The following is a 26066-nucleotide window of genomic DNA, read 5'->3' as shown; positions in this document are numbered from 1 at the left end:
ACAAGTTCCACAAACAAGGCTAGCTCCTTACCTGCGCCCACTCCCAGAACCCTCACTCAACAGGGCTTATCAGCAGTTATAGGCCTGTTGGCTGTGTTGTGTGTGCTGGTGGGTCTTCTTATGCTAGCAGTGCTGCTGATCCTGAAAAAGATCCTTGCGCATAACCAGAGGGTGGCCCCATTTCAGCAATCATGAGTAAAATGTTTTAAAAATAATCTTATCAAAATGTTAACTGCAGATGGATGAATCACACTTGCTGTGATTTGAGCTCAACAGTAGGGACAATGGGTCCCCCAGAGTGACAAAGAAGATCAGTATTTATATTTTTGTGTAATGGCACTATATCAGTTCAATTACTGAAATGTAACTACCTCCATTGTCTAGTTGTAACTTCCTCCAGGAACCATGATGCTGTCTTTAGAGCCAACTAAACAAAACTTGATTCGATTTTTGGTAATGTATATCAAAAATGTAGTCCTTTAATTAAGTTTAAAATGCCTTTCTTGGGAGTTGTAAATACAAAATAGGATTGTTTTATTCCATTTCAACATTTAGGATTATCATTTGAGAATTGCCATACATAACGGCAAACAAACATCTGCCATAACTTAACAGTAAGCAGTTCTGATACGGTTTTAACTGAAAGCATCAATTACATTGGAGAACTTGGCCATGACTGTTGACCTGTATCATGTTCACATTTAAGGCTTGCACCACACAGGATGTCAGAGCAAGGCAATTGGGAAGAACAGGGACTAATTGATGAGTTTTTTTCTGCCGCCTCGTTTTCCTTCTGTTTGACCCTGTAGTCTGCCACGGCTGCCTTTATAGCATCCTCTGCAAGCACTACATGGAGATGAATAACAGAGGGAGCAATAAAACATCACCCCAGGTAAAATAAAATCATGCACATATTTACTTCTAATTAAAATCATTTGCCAACATCTAGGATATACAGTGGCTTCAGAAACAAAGTCTTTACACATTGTTACAGCCTGAATTTCAAATGGATTAAATTGAAGTTGTGTTACTGGCCTACGCACAATACCCCATACTGTCAAAGTGAAATTGTTATAAAATATTTATGAATAAAAAACAAAAAGCTGAAATGTCTTGAGTCAATAAGTATTCAAGCCTAAAGTTCAGAAGTAAAAATGTTAAGTTACATGGACTTACTGTGTGCAACATGATTTTTGAATGACTACCTCATCTCTGTACCCCACAAACAGATTAAGATTAAGTAAGGTTCCTCAGTTGAGCAGTGAATTTCAAACACTGATTCAACCACAAAGACCAGGGAGGTTTTTCCAATGCCTTACAAGGGGTACCTATTGGTAGATAGGTTAAAATAAAAAAGCAGACATTGAATATCCCTTTGAGCATGGTTTAGTTATTAAATTACACTTTGGGTGGTGTATAAAATGCACCCAGTCACTACAAAGATACAGGCATCCTTCCCAACTCTGTTGCCAGAGAGGAAGGAAACCACTCAGGGATTTCACCATGAGACCAATGGAGACTTTAAAGGCTATGATAGGAGAAACACTGAGGATGGATCAACAACACTAACATAAATGACAGCGTGAAAAGGAAGCCTGTACAGAATTTAAAAAATATTCCAAAACATGCATCATGTTTGCAAAGAAATTAACTATGTGCGGGGCAAATACAACATCACGGAGTACCACTTCATAATTTCAAGCATGGTGGTGGCTGCATCATGTTATGGGTATGCTTATCAGCAAGGACAAAAAGAACAGAGCTAAGCACAGGCAAAATCCCAGAGGAAAACATGGTTCAGTTTGCTTTCCAATAGACATTGGGAGCCAAATGCATCTTTCAGCAGGACAACCTAAAACACAAGGCCAGATATACACTGGATTTGCTTACCAAGATGACATTGAATATTCCTGAGTGGCATAGTTAGATTTTACTTGAAAATGGCTCTCAAGCAATGATCAACAACCAACTTGAAAGTTCTTTAAAAATGTGCCAATATTGTACAATCTAAGTGTGCAAAGCTCTTAAACTTACCTAAAAAGACTCACAGCTGCCGAAGTTGATTCTAACATGCATTGACTCAGGGGTGTGAATACTTTTACAGTATGTACGTGAGATATCTAATTAATTTAATTACATTTGCAAAAATGTCTAAAAACATGTTAAAACTTTGTCATCATGGGGTATTGTGTGTAGATTAAATAGTTTCTCTCACTTTGAATTCAGGCTGTAACAAAATGTGGAATAAGTCAAGGGGTATGAATACTTTCTGAAGCAAGGCACTGTAGGTATTAGACCATGTCCCTATTGTAGTATCGGTTTGTTTGACTGACTAGAGCTTGACTGGTGAAAGGCAGAGTTCTTTGGCAATATCAGTGTTCTTGATTTTAAGAGCTTCGTCAATCTGCAAGTGGAAACGCATAGGAGAATAAACCTAAACCCCAATCCTACCAACACACATACAGCATGATGCAGAGAAGAGTACTGTGTCAAATTTGGGCTGATCAACTTACGGATTTGCCCTTTGCCCACTCTGTTACTAGAGAACTGGAAGCAATGGCTGAGCCACAGACAAAAGTCTTGAATCTAGCATCCACCATCTTCCCCTTTATGTCCACTTGGATCTGCAGACAAGCAAATATTTAACAGTTGCACATGACTGAAAAGACCAATACTTACTTATGAACTTATCAAACCCCAGACAAGGAAAAACAAATAATACCAAAAGGATTACAAAACAATCCACTGCACATTTGTTTATTTAATTTGGCAAGTCAGTTAAGAACAAATTCTTACTTACAACGAGGGCCTACCAAAAGGCCTCCTGCAGGGACAGGGATTAAAAATAAAACAAATTAAAATATTGGACAAAACACCACAACACATATGAGACCCACGACACAACATAGCAAGGCAGCAACACAACACATGGTACAAATATTACCGGGCACAGATAACAGCACAAAGGGAAAGACACAAAAGGCATAAGCAAGATTTTTGAACAGACATACCTGGAGTTTCATAACGTCCCCACATGCAGGCTCACCCACCAAGCCAGTCCCCACGTTCTTGGCGTTCTTGTCTAAGGAACCCACATTTCTTGGGTTCTCATAGTGGTCCACTTCCTGCGACTGGCACAGAAAAGACCCAATAAAAGGAAAGGGACATTCAAGACATGGAAACAAAGCATACATATGGGGACAAAAGCTATTCGTAGCAGTACGACATAAGGATCAAATATATAGCAACCAGTGAAGATTAAGCAACTTCTTGTTAGCTAACGCACTTTTGTACATCGCGCTGTAACGTACAAGTGACCTTATTTTAGCGCCCAAAACACGTAATACTTCCAGGTCAACTGTAATATGAATACCATTCTAAAGGACCATTTGTCCCCTTTCCAGCAAAATCATTGACGAGACCTTCATGCTGCCCGTCTCCGCATGATTGAAGGCGCAGTGATGACGCAAAAAAAGAGAACGCATTCAGTTGTACAATTGACTAGGTATCCCCCTTACCCTGTCCCTTTCTTGTTTTTAAACTGCGAGAGAAGCGCTGCACCTGGTGGAGAGAGGCTGCATTATGCGTGCCGTACGTAAAACATCAGAGGGGTCCGTTTTTTCAACTTTTCTCCAATACTATCCGGCCATTAACATGTAAATAAATCAACGCTTGAATAGAAACGTAGTTAACACCTCAGGATTTTGATGCCAACAGTTCCATTAGTTTTCACTGCAGCCTCGTTTGAATGCTGCGGTTGCGCAAATTTGTACGGAATGGTGTTAGTCAACAGTCGTGTAGTTAGCTAGCACTGGACAACTTTAGCTACAACTGTGCCCTAGCTACTGTTGTTAGCTAGGTTTAGCGTTCATACTGCATTTAGAGTAAATATCGGGTAAATTAGACCTGTGAATTATAGGTAGTAAAGTACATGGCCCTTTTGTGATAAGGGCATAACGTTTTAATCTCCAGTGTCAACGACGTTCTTCTGAGGAAAAGGGACGCACACCTTTTCGTAACCTGCGCCATATTTTAAGCACAGATAGAACAATGAGACAGATATTTCACTGGATGTTAAATGTGACGCATCCGCTTGGCGTTTCCACTCTGAAAGGAAGCCCACTGGTCGGCAGTGGGAGAAGATTTTATTTTTTTATTTCACCTTTATTTAACCAGGTAGGCAAGTTGAGAACAAGTTCTCATTTACAATTCTGACCTGCCCAAGATAAAGCAAAGCAGTTCGACACAAACAACAACACAGTTACACATGGAGTAAAACAAACATACAGTCAATAATACAGTAGAAAAATAAGTCAATATATAATGTGCTCAAATGAGGTGAAATAAGGGAGGTAAAGGCAAAAAAAGACCATGGTGGCGAAGTAAATACAATATAGCAAGTAAAACACTGATGGAACTAGATGGCCGACATTCTGAACATTTTCTCATCGATGAAACATTTGATCCCAATACAATTTTCCGTTCCCAAAACTAAAATATGTTATGAACAGAGTGGATTACGTTTTGTAGCCTTTACCCTTTGCGAAAGTTTGTAAAAGATTTTGCTAGCTCGTGCTTGGCTCTGCCCACCTCCTTACTTGTTCTGCCCACTATGACTAATTTGTTCCCATTGGAAACGACATGCTGTGGTCTACCCTGGTTTAGTTAAAATCTTTGTTTTAAGTGTGTCATCAATCGCAGCAGTGTGGGAGGGAGATTCCTTAATGTGAGAAGTGTGCAGGAGGACATGACAAAGGAATGTTTAGTATAGGTGGAAAAAGCTGTGCGTGTAACCTGTAAGGGTACCCATGGTTTTGGAGAGCAGAGGTCTCCGGTGAGAGAAAGGCAGGTTGAGGTTGCCAGGATCAGAGTAGTGCAGAAGGTGTTATATGCTTAGGCAGTGAAGAGAGTAACAAATGAAGATGGGTCCAGGGTGAGTGATCCTAAGAGGACCCCAATTTTGTGGTATCCAATTGGTAGTTACAGTCTTGTCCCATTGCTGCAACTCCTGTACAGACTTGGGAGAGGCGAAGGTCAAGAGCCATGCGTCCTCAGAAACACGACCCAGCCAAGCCTCACTGCTTCTTGACACAATGCCTGCTGAACCCGGATGCCAGCCGCACCAATGTGTCAGAGGAAACACCATACACCTGGCGACCGTGTCAGCATGCATGCGCCCGGCCCGCCACAGGAGTCGGTAGAGCGCGATGGGACAAGGAAATTTTGGCCTGCCATACCCTCTCCTAACCAGGAAGATGCTGAGCCAATTGTGCGACACTTCATGGCTTGAGCCAAAACGTTTGCCCACCCCTGTTCTAAACCCATAGGCGCAACAAAGCGAAACTTCCGGGAACGCTTGCCAAGCAGATCAGGCCGGGGTTTGGGGTTAAAGAAGTCAATGAGAGAAGTGAAACATTCTTCCTTTGTTGTTAATTTTCTCAATCTAAAGTCAGAACCTAGATTCAATGTCTTAAGTAGTTATTACTATGTTATTACTCAATCCTCGTGAAAGTGACAAACTTTATATCGAAGGTGTGTGCCTTTGAGTTGACGGCCTGCACATGCGCAGTTCGGCGCAAGATACCGTTAGACATGATGACTTTACTCTACACATGAGTTTAGCTAGCCAACGTCGCCATGACATTGCCTACAGGAGTGATCTGGGATTTCTATTGGAGAAGATGTATCAAATCAAAATAATTTTATTGGTCACATATATGGGTTTAGCAGATGTTATTGCGGGTGTAGCGAAATGCTTGTGCTTGTAGTTCCGACAGTGCAGCGATATCTAACAAGTAATATCTAACAATTTCACAACAAATACCTAATAAACATGAATCTAAGTAAAGGAATGGAATTAAGAATATATAAATATGGACGAGCAATGTCAGAGCGGCATAGACTAAGATACAGTAGATAGTATGGAATACAATATATACATATGATATGAGTAATGCAAGATATGTAAATATCATTAAGGTGACATTATTAAAAGTGACTAGTGTTAAATTTATTAAAGTGGCCAATGATTTCAAGTCTGTATGTAGGCAGCAGCCTCTCTGTGCTATTTATGGCTATTTAACAGTCGGATGGCCTTGACATAAAAGCTGTTTTTCAGTCTCTCAGTCCCAGCTTCGATGCACCTGTATTGACCTCGCCTTCTGGATGATAGCGGGGTGAACAGGCAGCGGCTCAGGTAGTTGTTGTCCTTGATGATCTTTTGGCCTTCCTGTGACATTGGGTGCTGTAGGTGTCCTAGAGGGCAGGTAGTTTGGCCCCGGTGATGCGTTGTGCAGACAGCACCACCCTCTGGAGAGCCCTGCGATTGTGGGCGGTGCAGTTGCCGTACCAGGCAGTGATGCAGCCCGACAGGATGCTCTCAATTATGCATCTGTAAAAGTTTGCGGGTTTTAGGTGACGAGTCAAATTTCTTCAGCCTCCTGAGGTTGAAGAGGTGCTGTTGCGCCTTCTTCACTACACTGTCTGTGTGGATGGACCATTTCAGTTTGTCAGTGATATGCTGTTTTCTGAAGTCCACAATCATCTCATTTGTTATGTTGACGTTGAGTGAGAGGTTATTTTCTTGACACCAGACTCCCAGAGCCCTCACCTCCTTCCTGTAGGCTGGGATGGTAAACAAATTGAAGTGGGTCTAGGGTGACAGGTAAGATGGAGATAATATGATCCTTGACTAGTCTCTCAAATGCACTTCATGATGACAGAAGTGAGTGTTACGGGGTGATAATCATTTAGTTCAGCTTGCATTCTTGGGTACAGGAACAATTGTGGCCATCTTGATGCATGTTGGGACAACAGACTGGGATAGCGAGAGATTGAATATGTCCGTAAACACACCAGCCAGCTGGTCTGCCCATGCATTGTGAGGGTTAACATGTTTAAATGTCTTACGTCGGCCACGGAGAAGGAGACCCCACAGTCCTTGGTAGCTGGCCGTGTCGGTGGCACTTTGTTATCCTCAAAGCGGGAAGTTTCTGCCTATCTTTCGTACTGTAGTCTTTGATCAGATAGGGCCAAAGTACTGGAATAGTGTTTAGGTTTTAATGGGTGCAGGGTTAGTTTGTAGGGATTTTTTTTTACAACGTGTAATTAATTCATACTACATCTACAGAATTGTAGGCTGATATACAGCCAACACTGTAGGTGGCAGCATGCACCTATAATATTTTTTTGTGGACCGTCATAAAAACCAAAGAAGAAAAGTAATGAATACGTCACATAAACACATGACAGTTTCGACTTTTTTTGCGTTCGAGAAGAAAAGGCGGTTGTCTGCGGTTTCAAATATTTTTGGCAGTATGCTGTGCTGTGGCCCCAAACAACAAATTGTTTGTGCATTCAAAATAACACATTTTGATCAATTGCAACATGTCTATTAAGTCTCATCTGCACAATAATGTAACGTAGCATTTTGCAGCATTAGCCTATAAACAGGAATCAATTACTTCTGAGACGTTTAGGAACAAATATATCTACATCTCCCACTTTGTTTTTTATTCACATGATATGTACGACGAAGTGCATAACAGTACAATAGGCTGCTTATGTGCTTCTCAACATTGTACAGCATGCACAGGGACGTCGGCCATTAAAATTGCCCTACAGGAGTCCCAGTTTTTAATTGCTGGGATATTCGGTATCCGCTCTTTTCAGGAGGAATCTTAGCAAATGCAATATATGGTGGTTATAGCTGTTATTGTCCAAGTAATATTAATACATAGTTATTTGGTTGTGTTCTTGTCATGTAGGTAACAGATTACGTGACGTTTCGAATTTAGCATAGTAGTATCAGGGGGTGGGTTTGCCAGCCAGGCTCTACCTTGGACAGCTCTCACTGCTGTTACCAGGCAGACAGTTCCAACATGGCAGCAACGGGGAACGCAGAAGAGACGCAGTTGCAAGAGATGGAGGAAGAGGCAGGGATGGAAAGAGAAATGGATTCAGATGAAGAGGAGGGTATGGGAATCGAAAATTCAGACGATGAAGAAGACGATTCGTCAGAAGATGATAAAGAGAATGAAGCCGAAATTCAGCGTTTGGAGGAGCAGGTACGTTAGCTAAGCTAACTGTTTGAGAAATGAATGGAAACCTAGCTAGCTATTTTAATCCACACTGTTGCAGCTAGCCATTTATAACGTTTGATGTCAACTAGCTAACAGCGTTGTTTGTTACATTGATTTTAAAAGCATAAACACATCACAAACAACAAGTTGGCTTGTTTGCAGACTTGCACCGCTTGTACTGCAAAGAAAGCTAGTTAGCTACTTAGCTAACGTTAGCTCGCATGCTAATAGTTTGCTAACTATTAGTTGATGCATCATTATGTAACTATCTAGTCAACTAGCATGTTACCCAGCCACAATTATATAATACCAGCCAACGTGCTTGCAGTTGTATTACAAACTAAACACGCGCCCTTTCAGCGGGCTGCAGTTGAGAATGATAGGTAGGTAGTTAGCTAGCCAGTCTGCAACAACATTTAACAGTCAAGCTATCCGGTTGATTTCACAAGCAATACTCATTACAGTATTTAGTTCACTTACATATTATATATTTGTTTGCTAACCAAGAACAAATGTAAATACACACAAAGGGTTGTTGGTCTGACTCGTCTTCTATCCTCTCTCTGTGACTTTCAGCTGTCCATCAATGCTTTTGACTACAACTGTCATGTGGACCTCATAAAACTCCTGAGGCAGGAGGGGGAACTGCCTCCACTGCGTAAGGCAAGGCAGAAGATGAGTGAGCTCTTCCCACTGACTGAAGGTTGGTGTCTGATGGTCTCTGGAGATGCAGCAGACTTTATGCTTGGCCAGTTTTATGATTGAGCTGATGTGCTTTATGTGGTAGACTAGATTAAATATAAGACTTGTTGCAAGGTCTGCTTCTTTTGTGATTCATTGGTGTGAAGAAGTCTTATTTATGATGATGATTCAGTAATTCGGAACAAGGTTTACTGTTTCATCATTACTGTGAAAAATGATGGTTTCATTGTTGTAAACATACTGAATGTTATTGTGAACTGTATACAAATCTGACTTGTCCTCTCTTGCAGAGATATGGCTGGACTGGCTCAAGGATGAGATCCGCCTAACCGAGGAGGAGCCGAACCGGGAGAAAGTCTACGAGCTCTTTGAGATGGCTGTGAAAGATTATATCTGTGAGTTCTGTCCCCACTTATTGGATTGTGTTACGATTCTATATATTGTGATGTTATTGTAAAGTAAACATTGAAATTCTTGTGTGGCCTTCAGGCCCTGAAATCTGGCTGGAGTATGCCCAGTACTCTATCGGGGGCATGGGACTGCCTGGTGGGATGGAGAAGGTGAGGTCCATCTTCGAGAGAGCCCTGACAGCCGTGGGGTTGCACATGACCAAGGGGGCGACTGTGTGGGAGGCCTACAGGGAGTTTGAGAACGTCATACTGGCAACTGTTCAGGTGAGCGCCCCTGAAGAATAATGATCTCTAGTAGCTGCAACATGCTGCTCATTTTTCTATATCTCCCCATGTCTATATTTCTTAGGGTGTTTTGTATAAGACCATCTGCTAAATGAATGATGGTAGATTTTCCTTGTACCTTCAGCATTGGGCAGAAATGTTGAAAAAGCATGATTGAACGCAATCTGATATTACACAAACTCGGCTCTTTGCTGGATTTTGTCTCAGTTTTCTATCTCTTCTTTTTGCTCAGCCTCCCCTTGGCAGTGTCCCCACCTGCGAGCAGCAGGAGCTTCTGAACGCTCAGCTCGAACGCATCCACACTCTGTTCCGCCGCCAGCTGGCCATCCCCTTAATGGGTAAGGCTCTCCCTGCTCCACTCTGGAGGGGATGCTGTACAGAGGGTGGGGGGGGGGGAATTTGGTTGGATGGAATAACATGTCCTTGAGAGGCTATTATGGCACACTTTGTAGGTACCCATCGCAATGACCTTTTCAGGACTGAGTCGTGGAGAGCCAGTGCAATGTCAAATCAAATTTGATTTGTCACATGCTTCATAGACAACAGGTGAAAACTAACAGCGAAATGCTTACTCTCAGCGAACGCTTACTTACAGGTCCTTTTCCAACCATGCAGATTTTAAAGATAAGATCAACAATCTAAAAATGAAAAGTCACACATTGAATAACAATAACATGGCTATATATAGGGAGTAGAAAATAACACTGCTATATACAAGGAGTACCAGTACCGAGTCGATGCGCAGAGGTATGAGGTAATTGAGGTAGCTATGTACTGTACATATCGGTAGGGGTAAAGTTACTAGCAGCAGCATATGTGGTGAGTGTGAAAGGTGTGGGTATATGTAGTGTGTGTGGGTATATGTAAAATGCACGTGTGTGCATTTTATGTGTGTGTGGGTATATGTAGTGTGTGGGCAGAGTCCAGTGTGTGTGCACGAGAGTTTGTGCAAAAAAGGGTCAATGCAGGTGTTCCGGGTAGCTGTTTGATTAGCTGTTTAGAAGTCATATGGCTTGGGTTAGAAGCTGTCCAGGGTCCTGTTTGTTCCAGACTTGGTGCGTTGGTATTGCTTGCTGTGCAATAGCAGAGAGAACAGTCTGTGGCTTGGGTGGCTGGAGTCTTTGACAATTTTTGGGCCTTCCTGTGACACTGCCTGGTATAGAGGTCCTGGATGGCAGGGAGATGGGCCCCAGTGATGTACTGGGCCATACACACTACCCTCTGTAGCACCTTGCGGTCGGATGCCAAGCAGTTGCCATACCAAGTGGTGATGCAGCCGGTCAAAATGCTCTCGATGGTGCATTGTAAAACTTTTTGAGGATCTGATGTCCCATGCCAAATCTCTTTAGCCACCAGAGGGGGAAGAGGTGTTGTCGTGCCCTCTTCATGACTGTGCTGGTCTGTTTGGATCACGATAGATCCATAATTATGTGGACACCGAGGAACTTGAAGCTCTCAACCTACTCCACTACAGCCTCGTCGATGTAAATGTGGGTGTGCTCGGCCCTCTGTTTCCTGTAGTCCACAATCAGTCCGTGACCAGCAATCCGGTTTCCGAGCTGGTCACGGTGCACCTCAGCCACGCCCAAGGTACTAAACGATATCATAACCGCCATCGATAAAAGACAGTACTGTGCAGCCGTCTTCATTGACCTGGCCAAGGTTTTCGACTCTGTCAATCACCGTATTCTCATCGGCAAACTCAACAGCCTTGGTTTCTCAAATGCCTGGCCTGGTTCTCCAACTACTTCTCTGACAGAGTTCAGTGTGTCAAATCGGAGGGCCTGTTTTCCAGACCTCTGGCAGTCTCTATGGGGGTGAAGGAAAAAGGAAACCGCACACTGCTCTTGATAGTATCACTGATATTTAATAAGCTTACGTATGGGCCTCACGGCCTTCGTCAGAGCCTTTGTGAATTTTCTGAAAACAGCACCCCTATAGACCTAGCCACACCCACATCCGTTCCATGCATGGAAAGGGGTTGGAGGCAAAGGAAAAATAAATAAGTGCTACCAAACATAACAATATGCATTTCACAAACACTACAAAAGTGTATAAATAAGACGCATTAAACACGTCCATAAAACCACAATGAGGACATAGGAAGTATCATTAATCATTGGGTACATCATACAAAAAACATCAGAGTAATCTTAAATGGGCACATAATTCATGTTCAAATTCACAACATAACATACATGGGCATTTCATCTTTAAGTCCTTTAGGAAATAATGTCTGGAGGGTGAAAATCCAAAAACATTCTCATTTGCTCAGAGTATTATTAATATCACCTCCCCTGTCTGATATCTTGACTTTCTCTATGCCACAAAATCTAAAGGTAGAAATGTCATGTTTTAGGTCATTAAAATGTACTGCGACTGGATGGGGGTAGCACAGGGTCTCTATGGGGGTACCACAGGGTTCAATTCTCGGGCCGACTCTTTTCTCTGTATATATCAACGATGTTGCTCTTGCTGCTGGTGATTCCCTGATCCACCTCTACGCAGACGACACCATTTGGTATATATCTGGCCCTTCTTTGGACACTGTGTTAACTAACCTCCAGACGAGCTTCAATGCCATACAACACTCCTTCCATGGCCTCCAACTGCTCTTTAAATGCAAGTAAAACCAAGAGCATGCTTTTCAACCGTTCGCTGTCCGCACCCGCCCGTCCGACTAGCATCACTACTCTGGACGGTTCTGACTTAGAATATGTGGACAACTACAAATACCTAGGTGTCTGGCTAGACTGTAAACTCTCCTTCCAGACTCATATTAAACATCTCCAATCCAAAATTAAATCTAGAATCGGCTTCCTATTTCGCAACAAAGCCTCCTTCACTCACGCCGCCAAACATACCCCCGTAAAACTGACTATGCTACTGATCCTTGACTTCGGCGATGTCATTTACAAAATAGCTTCCAGTACTCTACTCAGCAAACTGGATGCAGTCTATCACAGTGCCATCCGTTTTGTTACCAAAGCCCCTTATATCACTCACCACTGTGACCTGTATGCTCTAGTCGGCTGGCCCTCGCTACGTATTCGTCGCCAGACCCACTGGCTCCAGGTCATCTATAAGTCGATGCTAGGTAAAGCTCCGCCTTATTTCAGTTCACTGGTCACGATAACAACCCTCACCTGTAGCACGCGCTCCAGCAGGTATATCTCACTGGTCATCCCCAAAGCCAACACCTGCTTTGGCCGGCCTTTCCTTCCAGTTCTCTGCTGCTAATGACTGGAATGAATTGCAAAAATTGCTGAAGCTGGAGACTTATATTTCCCTCACTAACTTTAAACATCATCTATCTGAGCAGCTAACCGATCGCTGCAGCTCTACATAGCCCATCTGTAAATAGCCCACCCAATCTACCTACCTCATTCCCATATTGTTTTTATTTACCTTTCTGCTATTTTGCACAACAGTATTTCTACTTGCACATCATCATCTGCTCATCTATTACTCCAGTGTTAATTTGCTAAATTGTAATTACTTCGCTACTTTGGCCTATTTATTGCCTTACCTCCTCACGCCATTTGCACACACTGTATATAGATTTTTTTCCCCCTTGTTTTTTCTATTGTGTTATTGACTGTACGCTTGTTTATTCCATGTGTAACTGTGTTGTTTGTGTCGCACTGCTTTGCTTTATCTTGGCCAGGTCTCAGTTGTAAATGAGAACTTGTTCTCAACTAGCTTACCTGGTTAAATAAAGGTGAAATAAAATAAAAAGGACAAGAAAATGGTCCAATTCACACACTTATCAAGAGAACTTCCCTGGTCATCCCTACTACCTGATCTGGTGGATTCACTAAACACAAATGCTCCATTTGTAAATTATGTTGGAGTGTGCCACAAGCTATCCATAAATAAATAAAAAAACAAGAAGATGGTGCTGTCTGGCTTGCTTAGTGTAAGGATTTTGATACTTTTGATACTTACAGTGCTTTTGGAATGTATTCAGACCCCTTGAATTTTTCCACATTTTGTTACATTACAGCCTTATTCTGAAATGGATTAAATAAAAACATTGCTGAGGAAATCTACTCACAATACCCCTTATTTACATAATTATTCAGACCCTTTGCTATGAGACATGAAAATGAGCTCAGGTGCATCCTGTTTCCATTGATCATCCTTGAGATGTTTCTACAACTTGATTGGAGTCCATCTGTGGTATATTCAATTGATTGGGTATAATTTGGAAAGGCACACACCTGTCTATATAAGGTCCCACAGTTGACAGTATATGTCAGAGCAAAAACCAAGCCGGGAGGTCGAAATAATTCTCCGTAGAGCTCAGAGACAGGATTGTGTCGAGGCACAGATCTGGGGAAAGGTACCAAAACATTTCATCAGCATTGAAGGTCCCCAAGAACACAGTTGCCTCAATCATTCTTAAATGGAATAAGTTTGGAACCACCAAGACTCTTCCTAGAGAAGGGCCTTGGTCAGGGAGGTGACCAAGAACCCGATGGTCACTCTGACAGAGGAGCTCTAGAGTTCCTCTGTGGAGATAGGAGAAACTTCCAGAAGGACAACAATCTCTGCAGAACTCCACCAATCAGGCCTATATGGTAGAGTGGCCAGACGGAAGCCACTCCTCAGTAAAAGGCACATGACAGCCTGCTTAGAGTTTGCCAAAAGCCACCTAAAGTCTCTCAGACCATGAGAAACAAGATTCTCTGGTCTGATAAAACCAAGGTTGAACTCTTTGGCCTGAATGCCAAGCGTCACATCTGGAGGAAACCTGGCACAATCCCACGGGGAAGCATGGTGGTGGCAGCATCATGCTGTGGGAATGTTTTTCAGCGTCAGGGACTGGGAGACTAGTCAGGATCGAGGCAAAGATGAACGGAGCAAAGTACTGAGAGATCCTTGATGAAAACCTATCCCAGAGCGCTCAGGACCTGACTGGGGCGAAGGTTGACCTTCCAACAGGACAACAACTCTAAGCACACAGCCAAGACAACGCAGCAATGGCTTCGTGGCAAGTCTCTGAATGTTCTTGGGTGGCCCAGCCAGAGCCTGGACTTGAACCTGATCAAACATCTCTGGAGAGACCTGAAAATAGCTGTGCAGCAACATTCCCCATCCAACCTGACAGAGCTTGAGAGGATTTGCAGAGAAGAATGGGAGAAACTCCCCAAATACAGGTGTGCCAAGCTTGTAGCGTCATACCCAAGAAGACTCGAGGCTGCAAAAGGTGCTTCAACAAGGTACTGAGTAAAGGGTCTGAATACTTGTGTAAATTTCATTTTTTTTTTAATTATAAATTGGCAGAAAATTCTAAACCTGTTTTTGCTTTGTCATTATGGGGTATTGTGTGTAGATTGAGTTGAGAAAAATGATTTATATCAATTTTAGAAGAAGGCTGTAACCTAACAAAATGTGGAAAAAGTCAAGGGGTCTGAATACTTTCCAAAGGCACTGTAAGTATATTTTAGCAATTACTTAAGTATCAAAAGTAAATGTATTTAAAACCAATTACTTTTACTCAAGAAGTATTTTACTGTGTGACTTTTACTTGAGTCATTTTCTATTAAGTTATCTTTACTTTTACTCAAGTATGACAATTGGGTACTTTTCCCACCACTGCTCCAAATGGAAAAGGTTGCCAACCCCTGGTGTAGCCTATTACCGGCAATTTCGGGAGCATAATGGCACAATCTGCGAAGGCCAGCAGCGGTGGGAGGAGGTGGTTCGGCAACAGGTTTTTTTCTTCTGCTTAGGCTATCTTGATCTCTGGCTCCCTCTTGAGTCATTTGTGTGAATTTATTAATCACATTGTACTTAAAGCCTCAGACAAGATGATTTTATTTAAACACATAGGGTGTGTCTATATATGGGAAACCATTTTTAGTCGGGGACAACCCTAGTTCCTTTTGTCCAATTGGGAAAGGGCAGTGTGGCGTGCAATAGAGATTGTGTCATCTGTGGATCTGTTGGAGTGATATGCAAATTGGAGTAGGTCTGGGATGATAGTGTTAATGTTAGCCATGACCAGCTTTTCAAAGCATTTCATGGCTACAGGTGTGAGTGCTACAGGGCGATAGTCATTTAGACAGTTTACCTTGGTGTTTATGGGCACAGGGACTATGGTGGTTTTCTTGAAACATGCAGGTATTATAGACTGGGTCAGGGAGAGGTTGAAAATGTCAGTGAAGACACTTGCCAGCTGGTCAGCGCATGCTCCGAGTACGCGTCATGCTAGTCCGTCTGGCCTTGAATGTTAACCTGTTTTAAAGTTCTTACTCACATTGGCTACGGAGAACTTCGAGGCAGTGTTGCTTGCCTCGAAGCGAGCATGGAAAGCATTTAGCTCATCTGGTAGGCTCGTGTCACTGGGCAGCTCACAGCTGGGTTTCCCTTTGTAATCCGTGATAGTTTGCAAGCCCTGCCACATCCAATGAGTGTCAGAGCTGGTGTAGTAGGATTAGATGTTAGTCCTGTGTTTATGCTTTGCTTGTTTGATGGTTCGTCGGCAGGCGTAGAGGGATTTCTTACAAGCGTCTGGGTTAGTGTCCCGCTCCTTGAAAGCGGCAGCTCTAGCCTTTAGCTCAGAGTTGCCCCCCCTCTCTAGCTGCACAGGCGCGTCATGCTGGTAGAAATTATGTAACATTTATTTGTTTTCCTGCATTCAAATTACCGGCCACTAGGAGAGTTGCTGAGTGTTGCTTGCTGTTACTATGTTGCTTTTCAAAGACTCAATAGAGGTTTACAGAGAAAGCACTCATTCTCACCAGGCCCAGTAATGTGGTCCCTGACCAGCCTTTCATCCAAGCGCAGGACTCGCCAAGAGATAGCCAGATGGTCTGGCATTGTCTGCTGCCTTTTTTCTGGTCCGGCTGAAAGGCCACCGGAGGCATTTCTGGAATGGCTAAACCCAGCTCTCGCTTCTATGACCCGTGCCAACCATGGTGCCAACGCTCAGTGTATAATCCCTCCTTATCTACGGCCTGTCAGTCACTGTTTTATACCTCCACAAGATAATGACACAAAGAAAACAGGCTGAAGTATTTACATGGCTGTGTGTTATTGCTAAAATGAGGACACACTCAAAATGTCAAAAGCCAATATCCTTCTGAATGAGATTTTAAACTTTTGGTGTTCCTCCCTTTTAATTTATTGTAATAAATAAACAGGATGCTCTTTTATATAATCACCTTCATTTTAAGCCACACTTAGAATGTGAAAAAGGTTTCTCCTAATGATAACTGCTCTTTTACAGACATGGAAGGAACATATGCAGAGTATGAGGAGTGGTCTGACCAGGGGGTGTCTGATACAGTCTCCCAGAAGTACAAGCGGGCCCTGCAACAGATGGAGAAGAGCAAGCCTTATGAGGAGACTCTGGTACTTGCCTAGATTGTATTCTACCCTGGACATTTTGTACCATGCTGTTTGTTTTGGAAGGATTTTCAATGGATTTGAAGCATTCAATTCTGATTACACTGCCTAGAAAGTAGCAGTAGATTATTGGGAAAGTTTTGTCATTTTAAGCATTATGTGCTTATTAAGCAAATTGATTGCTTTTTCCTACGTGTACCTCTGAAATCATTGCGAGTCTGTATGCTAGACATGGTCATCTGCTCAATGCCTTTAACATGCCAACGTTTGTGTTTCAGATGGCAGCCGAGCCACCCAAGCTAGCAGAATATCAGACCTACATTGACTATGAGCAAATGGAGGGTGACCCGGCACGGATCCAGATCATCTTTGAGCGGGCACTGGCAGAGAACTGCCTGGTACCAGACATGTGGGCCAAGTACACCAAGTACCTGGTGAGTGTCCCCCACCCCTTTCCACTGCACCGGGCGACGTGCTGCACTGGGCTCATTTTAATTACTCACAGCCAGCCGTCTCTGGCTCTCTCCAGCAGCTCCTGAAATGTATTCATGGCCTAATTGCTTTAATGGGATGGCAATGAGATGCTGAGATTGCAACCTTAAACACGGACAACATCCAGTAATTCATCAGAGCCTGGGCATTTCACCAGTTTGATGAAGAAACAAAAGTTTAATCTTATTGTTCCAAACCTGTGATCCATTAGGCTCTTTTTAAAACCCAAGTTTTGGCCTTCTGCATATACTAAAGGAAGTGATTAAATTGATGGAGGTGCGATTTAACGGCATTATATGCTTCCACACATGAATCAAATTATGACCTTGCCTAATGGTGTTGGGCAGTATAATATTTTTTGTGCAGCGTTATGATGGAAAATGAACGCTGTCCCACAGGTTCACCTTTCTAGCGAAGATGTCAGTTATCACTCAGGTAGAAATGACTGTAGATTCATAGTTTTTGAGTTCCTTGTCAGTGTAGGTTGTTATGGATTGTTTTATTAACAAGTCTTTTGCTGTTGCCTCAGGATCGTCAACTAAAAATCAAAGACCTGGTCCTGTCCTCTCACGACCGTGCGGTCAGGAACTGCCCCTGGACCATGGGCCTGTGGAAGAACTACCTGCTTGCCCTGGAGAGGCATGGGGCCGACCACCAAACTATATCAGGTAAGCACTGGACCACAGGTGGGTTATGGAGGCAGCACTCATATGTGTCATGTATGGTGTGGATGTAAACAAGGAGATTTTAAACATGAATGAAATGTTTCAATGAAAAGGGATGAACTTGGTTAAAGATGTTGTATTGCCCCTATTATTGGTACTGGGACTGTGGAATCATGAAAGACCATCTATTTTTCCCCCTCCACAGACATTTTTGAAAAGGCCCTGAATGCCGGATTCATACAAGCCACAGATTATGTTAATATCTGGGAAGCATACCTTGATTACCTGAGGAGGCGCGTCGATTTCAGCAAAGGTGAAAGCACCTTAACATTGGGTAATGCAAAGTAACATAAGTAATAAGATCATATTTGTGGTGTGGAGAAAGTCAAATGCATGGATGAATGAAGTCCTCTGTTGATAATGGTGTTTCTTTTCCAGAGTCGAGCAGAGAGCTGGAGGAGCTGCGGGCAGCCTTCACCCGTTCTCTAGACTATATGAAACAGGACGTGGAAGAGAGTAAGTAGACCTGCGGCCTGTGTACAGTACTCTTCATCTTGGTCCTTGTGTGTTTGTGTTGGAGACTCACCACTGTGCATTACTCCTGTCTAGGATTTAGTGAAAGTGGAGACCCTTCCTGTACCATCATGCAGGTCTGGGCAAAGATAGAGGTAAGGGTGAAGATCATGACAAACTTGTCTTGTTCACTTGCTTCTTTCATTGCAGATACAAGTCAGTGCAAAAATGGCATCTATACAATTTTAAAATGTGATTGTATACAATTTTCTCCCTCCTCTCTCTGACCAGGCCCTGCATTGTAAGAACATTCAGAAAGCTAGAGAACTGTGGGACAGCATCATGACAAAAGGGAATGCCAAATTCGCCAACATGTGGCTGGAGTACTATAACCTGGAGAGGTCAGTGAGGCCCCTATAACCTGGAGAGGTCAGTGAGGCCCCTATAACCTGGAGAGGTCAGTGAGGCCCCTATAACCTGGAGAGGTCAGTGAGGCCCCTATAACCTGGAGAGGTCAGTGAGGCCCCTATAACCTGGAGAGGTCAGTGAGGCCCCTATAACCTGGAGAGGTCAGTGAGGCCCCTATAACCTGGAGAGGTCAGGGAGGCGACTATTTAGTGGTCACCTGTGAACTGTTGATTTGATGGTTAGACAGGTTGATTTATCTATGACAAATCTGATGGTGGTTGTGATATGGTTTGACTCTTTGCAGGTCGTACGGAGATGCTCTCCACTGCAGGAAAGCCCTCCACAGGGCCGTCCAGTGTACCGCCGACTACCCTGAGCATGTGTGTGAGGTACTGCTCACCTTTGAGAGGGTTGAGGGTGAGTCTTTTTGTGATGGAAATGCCATGAATAAGTGGACAGGTGTCAGTTGGGATTGATTGGCTGACTTGTAGAAAACAACACTGAATTGGTAAGTCATGGTGTGAGAGTAAGGTGAGTGTTTCAGTGCAGTTTGTGTCGCCACCAGGGTCTCTGGAGGACTGGGATGCAGCGGTGCAGAAGACTGAGATAAGGCTGAACAGAGTAAACGAGCAGAGGGCCAAGGTAAGCTGACCCCGCAACACTCACAACACTGCTGCTAGCTAGGCCTGTGAACATAGAACGTTGATTATACTGGGCAGGGGAGGATGGAAGGGGAATGGGATTTTATTCATTTTTTTACATTGGAGAGCAACAGTTGTAGGTTTTTTATGACAGAATTGAAAGGAAAAAACACACACTTTGCTTGTGCAGCTGTCTGTTTCTGTGCTGTCATGTTCATAACTTATTCCCTGTCCCTCTCTCAGGTGGCAGAGAAAGAGGCCCATCTGGTCCGACAGGAAGAGGAGAAGACTGAACAGCGGCGGAGGGCCAAGGCAGACAAGAAGAACCAAAAGAAGGGACAGAAAGGCAGCAGGCCTGGGGAGAAGAGGAAGGCAGAGGATGAGGATAACGAAGATGAGTGGGGGGAGGAATCGGGTAAGGAGAGGCATCAGGAATCGGGTAAGGAGAGGCATCAGGAATCGGGTAAGGAGAGGCATCAGGAATCGGGTAAGGAGAGGCATCAGGAATCGGGTAAGGAGAGGCATCAGGAATCGGGTAAGGAGAGGCATCAGGAATCGGGTAAGGAGAGGCATCAGGAATCGGGTAAGGAGAGGCGACATGACGATCCTACCATTTTTTTTTTCTTTCATTATTTTTACATGGGAATGTTATTGCTTAGTCTCCGCTTATGCGAACAAAGTGGCAAGTATAAAAGTCATCCTGTGTGTTTGCTAAAGCTTTGTGTCACCTCTGGGCAACAGTAAGTAAGTAGCCTTGAGCCAGAACAGCTCATAGGGCAGGAACCCATCTCCTGATTTTGTAGCGTGAGGCAGCATGATGTACAAGTACACCCCCTAGACAGGACGCTAGTCTATCGCAGGGCCTTACCCCCAATTTATCTTCTGTGCAACAGAGCAACCTCCAAAGAGGCACCGAGGGGAGGGCAACCATGGCAGCTTCAGGGGGGGAGGTGCTGAGGAGTTCATGGAGACAGAGAGTGGACTGTTTGGGAGGAGAGCCCCCCCTTGCCGCAGACAGGAACCCCCTGGTGCTAAGAGGGGCCAGCAGATAGCACCAGACACCGTACGGAAGACCCAGGAAGACAACCCCGAACAACGCAAGGATGACTGCAGTGTGTTTATCAGCAACCTGGCCTTCAGCATGGAGGATCCAGAGAAGAGACTGAAGGAGTTGTTTGAGTCCTGTGGTCCTGTACAGTCAGTGCGCCCCGTCTATGCTGCCAAGGGCTTCAGAGGGTACTGCTACGTACAGTTTGAGGGCAAGACGTCCGTGCCCGAGGCCCTGAAGATGGACCGGCGTGAGGTCGACGGCAGGCCAATGTTCGTATCGCCCTGTGTGGATAAAAACAAGAACCCTGATTTTAAGGTGAGTGAGACCCATCTACACTGAACAAAAAATATAAACGCAACATGTAAAGTGTTGATCCCATGTTTCATGAGCTGAAATATTCCATACACATGCTTATTTCTCAAAAATGTTGTGCACAAATTAGTTTACATCCCTGTTAGTAAACATTTTTCCTTTGCCAAGATAATCCATCCATCTGACAGGTGTGGCATATCAAGAAGCTGATTAAACAGTATGATCAATACACAGATGCACCTTGTTCCGGGGACAATAAAAAGCCACTCTAAAATGTTCAGTTTTGTCACACAACACAATACCATAGATATCTCAAGTTTTGAGGGAGCGTGCATTTGGCATGCTGACTGCAGGAATGTCCAAAAGCTGTTGCTACATACTTTTATGTTAATTTTTCTACCATAAGCCACCTCCAACGTTTTAGAGAATTTAGTAGTACGTCCAACCGGCCTCATAACCGCAGACCATGTGTATGGCGTCGTGTGGGCCAGCTGTTTGCTGATGTCAACGTTGTGAACAGAGTGCTTCATGGTGGGGTTATGATATGGGCAGGCATAAGCTATGGACAATGAAAACAATTTCAGTTTATTGATGGCAGTTTGAATGCACAGAGATACTGTGTCAAGATCCTGAGGCCCATTCTCGTGCCATTCATCTGCCATCACCTCATGTTTCAGCATGATGATGCACGGACCCATGTCACAAGGATCTGTACATAATTCCAGGAAGCTGAAAATGTCCCAGGTCTTCCATGGCCTGCATACTCACCAAACGTCACCCATTGAGCATGTTTGGGATGCTCTGGATCGACGTGTATGACGGCATGTTCCAGTTCCCGACAATATCCAGCAACTTCACACAACCATTGAAGAGAAGTGGGACAACATTCCACAGGCCACAATGAACAGCCCGATCAACTCTATGCAAAGGAGATGTTGCCCTGCATGAGGCAAATGGTGGTCACACCAGATACTGACTGGTTTTCTGATCTACGCCCCTACCTTTTTTAAAAGATATGTCACCAACATATGCATATCTGTATTCCCAGTCATGTGAAATCAATAGATTAGAGCATAATTAATTTATTTCAATTGGCTGATTTCCTTATATGAACTGTAACTCAGTAAAACCTTTGAAATTGCTGGCTGTTGCGGTTTTTAATATTTTTGTTCAGTATGTTCGTTTTGATTTAGGGGTGGATGAATGGGAATGGTGGTTTCACCATATAGATAGTGAGTTACTCTTTTCATGTCTCTTCCTCTAGGTGTTTAAGTACAACACAAACCTGGAGAAACACAAGATCTTTATCTCGGGCCTGCCCTTTTCCTGCACCAAGGAGCAGCTGGAGGAGCTGTGCAAGGATCAAGGCACCATCAAAGACATCCGCCTGGTCACCAACCGCTCAGGCAAACCCAAGGTTAGGAGGCATAACTCTGGGAGGTTAGGCTGTACAGGTCTGGGGCTGGGAGGTTAGGCTGTACAGGTCTGGGGCTGGGAGGTTAGGCTGTACAGGTCTGGGGCTGGGAGGTTAGGCTGTACAGGTCTGGGGCTGGGAGGTTAGGCTGTACAGGTCTGGGAGGTTAGGCTGTACAGGGCTGGGAGGTTAGGCTGTACAGGGCTGGGAGGTTAGGCTGTACAGGGCTGGGAGGTTAGGCTGTACAGGGCTGGGAGGTTAGGCTGTACAGGGCTGGGAGGTTAGGCTGTACAGGGCTGGGAGGTTAGGCTGTACAGGGCTGGGAGGTTAGGCTGTACAGGGCTGGGAGGTCAGGCTGTACAGGGCTGGGAGGTCAGGCTGTACAGGGCTGGGAGGTCAGGCTGTACAGGGCTGGGAGGTCAGGCTGTACAGGGCTGGGAGGTCAGGCTGTACAGGGCTGGGAGGTCAGGCTGTACAGGGCTGGGAGGTCAGGCTGTACAGGGCTGGGAGGTCAGGCTGTACAGGGCTGGGAGGTTAGGCTGTACAGGGCTGGGAGGTTAGGCTGTACAGGGCTGGGAGGTTAGGGGGAGTAGGCTGTACAGGGCTGGGAGGTTAGGCTGTACAGGGCTGGGAGGTTAGGCTGTACAGGGCTGGGAGGTCAGGCTGTACAGGGCTGGGAGGTTAGGCTGTACAGGGCTGGGAGGTCAGGCTGTACAGGGCTGGGAGGTCAGGCTGTACAGGGCTGGGAGGTCAGGCTGTACAGGGCTGGGAGGTCAGGCTGTACAGGGCTGGGAGGTCAGGCTGTACAGGGCTGGGAGGTCAGGCTGTACAGGGCTGGGAGGTTAGGGCTGGGAGGCTAGGCTGTACAGGGCTGGGAGGTCAGGCTGTACAGGGCTGGGAGGCTAGGCTGTACAGGGCTGGGAGGCTAAGTATTTTTCTCCATCCAGATGTTAGATTTAGAGTATTAATTTGCTCTTGAGTTCTCCAGTTGAGTAATAAGTTAGTAACTTTACACATAACAAATATAATCTTTGTAAACATCCAAACAGATCATTTGAATCATACATGTAGAATCTCCATTGACTTATACGTAAAATGGATAGCTCTCATGTGAGTCGCTGCTCTAATGTGCTGCTGTGGCGTGTCTCTACAGGGTCTGGCGTACGTGGAGTTTGAAGATGAGGCTCAGGCCTCCCAGGCCGTGCTGAAGTTGGATGGCACGGTACTACAGGAACACACACTCTCTGTTGCCATTAGCAACCCACCTCGCAGAAATGCAGCCGACAAGCCTGACTTCAGCAGGCCCATGGGAGCCATGATGCCCCGGGCTATGGTCTATGGATCGTAAGTTTCCAACACTCTAGTAAAATACTCTTCTAACAAGGAAAGATGTTAGTTACCCTGACGATAGTACTCATTACAAATATCCAATTAGCTTTGTTTCTCCAACTCATTAAACATAAGCTGCCTTTTAAATCGGTTATTCTCACATGTTCACATGTGAATGAGAGCTTTTGGTTTTCTTTTTCAGGAGGGGAAAAGGGCGAACCCAACTCTCACTAATCCCTCGTTCCCTACATCGGCAGACTGGATCAGAAAGTAAAGCAGAAAATGGGACTGCACCTAAACCCACAGGGGGTGCATCCGGAGACGCTGGGTTTGAAGCACAGGCCAAGCCCATGTCCAATTCAGACTTTGCCAAATTTCTTCTCAGAAAGTGAAAATAATCAAATGACTGCCTTTTGTATGGAAAGCCATCTTGGGTCCTTGAGAAGAAGAAATGGCAGATATTGTGCTGTGTTTGACTCCCCTTTAATCACTCCCATGGCCTCATTCTCCTTGTCACTTTTTGTGAGAAAGCCTTAATCTCCCTGGCTCCTTCGACTGGCCCCAAACTCCATATTACCATCCTTTTGAACAATGATTGATTGATATTCCTTTTGAAAAAGTGTGAGTGACCAATTTCGGCTTGCTTTTTTTTAGATTGGAAAGGGTGTTTTTATAGATTTGTGTGTAAATTATTTTGTTCTGAATTGAGAAAAGGGTTCTGAGTTTAGTATTTTTTTTAACTGCTAAAACAACCCAGCTTGTGAATTATGTTTCTTGTTTTTAAAAAGTATATGCAAGAGCTTGACATTTGAGATGTGTTATAGATTATGTATTACAACAATGAAAATAATTTCCCCTGTTTGTTTAAGTTTCACACATTTTGAATATCATTTTTGTGTACCTAGAGCGATATTCTATCGAACCCTGGGGTAATTTCATGTTTATCTGAGCTGTTCGCCGTTCAAGCAGGCAGAAATACAGCCGGTATGATGCGTTTTGCATCAGATGCACAAAAGCAATATAACATTCAGAATGGGTGAATCTTTCCTCTAAGGTATCTTCAGATATCAACATGCCACTAAAATCTTTTGCGTCTGTTACAGAGCAGCTAACATGCAACGATATTTGTTCCCAAACAGTGAAAGACTAATGCTTCGCTTTACAGAATATTACCTTAAATGGCAGTTGTACAAATAATTTATTTGCAGATGTACTAATTCCTTACTTGTTCTGTGCTCACATTTACAATGTAGTTTTCAAAAGTCTCTGTTCATAGGAAAGGCATGTATCATCTATAGCTGTTAAAATCCTTTAATGTACTAATCCCTTACTAAAACTTTTATTGCTGGCACTATAATTTAACAGGTAGTCTGTGTGCATGTCATTAACCCAGCGCCCCATTTTGTTTGCCTATCATGTTTAGGCTGTCTTACCTGAAATGATTGAAGGGAAGACATTTTTGTTGTACTATTGTATGTCATTTTCCTGAGATTGTTTCCAATTTACTTCCAGGTAACTTGGTTAAGGTATTTAATAAACTATCTGTGAAAGTCTTGATGGGTAGGGAATGAATAACTGACAGTTTGGAGAAGCCCTAGGCTTTTACTGTCATCTTAGTATTGTAATGAGTACGGTCCACAAGTGAATCAACTGTTGGGAGAAAAATCTATGCAGCTGTTTGATTGCAAGAGCCCTCCATGCCCATGTATCAAATCAGCAAGTGATAACATCAGGGGAATGTAGGTGTATACTTAATTCAGAACTGTCTCCTTTTCCTTTCAAATCAATCGACAAGTGATCCTGTTTGGATGAGTGGGGAATGTCAAATGTGTGTTCAGACTCCCAATGGTTGGCCATAGTTTTGTACGTTTTGAGAATTATTAGCTATATATGTTCTATCACCACAGTGGCCTAATCCAGGGTTTCCTAAACGTCATCCTGCTTCCCCCCGGTGCACATTTGTTTTTTCTCTAGCACTACATAGCAGATTCAATAACCAACTCAAGCTTAGAATCAGCTGTATAGTGCTAGGGAAAAAAACAACGTGCACCCAGGGGGGCCCCCAGGACCGAGTTTGGGAAACCTTGGCCTAATCTAGTTAGACTACAAATGTTTGATCTTTAAAAGTCACTTTCTGTTTCGTCCAATACAAAAATATGGGGTGTGTGGTCATTTTAAAATGTTGTCATGGTGTTTAAATTTGTTCTAATAATAAAATAAACTAGTGTTTTTTTTTAACTAAATTATCAATGCAACTTTCTGAGATTGTATGTGGTCTATTTTTGTTCAGTGATTTTATTTACTAGTTATTTGGATGTTGTAAAATTGCCATCTTGTGGTTTTGTTGCTGTTTTGGCCTAAAGTTTATTAAAGCAATTCAAATAATGTTTGAGGTTTTTAAACTAAC

The 26066-nt window shown here is 43.8% G+C and overlaps 1 protein-coding gene and 1 long non-coding RNA gene across 6 annotated transcripts; one reads left to right on the top strand and one right to left on the bottom strand.

Moving 5' to 3' along the window:
- Nucleotides 1–459: 459 nt before the first annotated feature.
- Nucleotides 460–3718, bottom strand: LOC106580318 (uncharacterized). Of its 3 annotated transcripts, none has more exons than XR_001322864.2 (5): nucleotides 3519–3718; nucleotides 3012–3131; nucleotides 2801–2824; nucleotides 2514–2624; nucleotides 460–846 (listed from the first exon to the last, which is right to left on the bottom strand). It is a non-coding gene; the product is annotated as an uncharacterized lncRNA (long non-coding RNA). The 3 variants fall into 3 exon arrangements; XR_001322863.2 differs by having other exon boundaries at nucleotides 3374–3522; XR_001322862.2 differs by lacking the exon at nucleotides 3519–3718 and having other exon boundaries at nucleotides 3012–3352.
- Nucleotides 3719–3895: 177 nt separating this feature from the next.
- On the top strand, nucleotides 3896–26044 carry LOC106580315 (spliceosome associated factor 3, U4/U6 recycling protein). Of its 3 annotated transcripts, XM_014161192.2 has the most exons (20): nucleotides 3896–4176; nucleotides 7767–8066; nucleotides 8658–8784; nucleotides 9074–9178; nucleotides 9273–9457; nucleotides 9711–9816; nucleotides 16716–16840; nucleotides 17113–17268; nucleotides 17856–17994; nucleotides 18197–18325; nucleotides 18430–18507; nucleotides 18601–18659; nucleotides 18796–18905; nucleotides 19217–19329; nucleotides 19478–19554; nucleotides 19797–19968; nucleotides 20447–20919; nucleotides 22181–22333; nucleotides 23484–23674; nucleotides 23862–26044. In XM_014161192.2, the coding sequence occupies exons 2-20, from the start codon at nucleotides 7881–7883 to the stop codon at nucleotides 24049–24051; spliced, it is 2874 nt and encodes a 957-aa protein (XP_014016667.1). In that variant the 5' UTR covers nucleotides 3896–4176; nucleotides 7767–7880; the 3' UTR covers nucleotides 24052–26044. The 3 variants fall into 3 exon arrangements, with proteins under 3 accessions (XP_014016667.1, XP_014016668.1, XP_014016666.1); XM_014161193.2 differs by lacking the exon at nucleotides 3896–4176 and having other exon boundaries at nucleotides 7124–8066; nucleotides 18197–18304; XM_014161191.2 differs by lacking the exon at nucleotides 3896–4176 and having other exon boundaries at nucleotides 7124–8066.
- Nucleotides 26045–26066: the final 22 nt, after the last annotated feature.

Source organism: Salmo salar, chromosome ssa20 (genome assembly GCF_905237065.1).
Source record: "Salmo salar chromosome ssa20, Ssal_v3.1, whole genome shotgun sequence".
NCBI lineage: Eukaryota > Metazoa > Chordata > Actinopteri > Salmoniformes > Salmonidae > Salmo > Salmo salar.
Note: the sequence above shows the minus strand (reverse complement) of the source record. Positions and strands in the feature narration are given on the sequence as shown.

Bases quoted from the DNA above. Each gene is read 5' to 3' on its own strand.
- LOC106580315 (XM_014161192.2), top strand. From the start codon at position 7,881: ATGGCAGCAACGGGGAACGCAGAAGAGACGCAGTTGCAAGAGATGGAG. The intron at 9,458-9,710 runs GTGAGCGCCCCT...CTTTTTGCTCAG, and splicing joins TCATACTGGCAACTGTTCAG to CCTCCCCTTGGCAGTGTCCC. The intron at 18,326-18,429 runs GTAATGCAAAGT...TTTCTTTTCCAG, and splicing joins TGAAAGCACCTTAACATTGG to AGTCGAGCAGAGAGCTGGAG.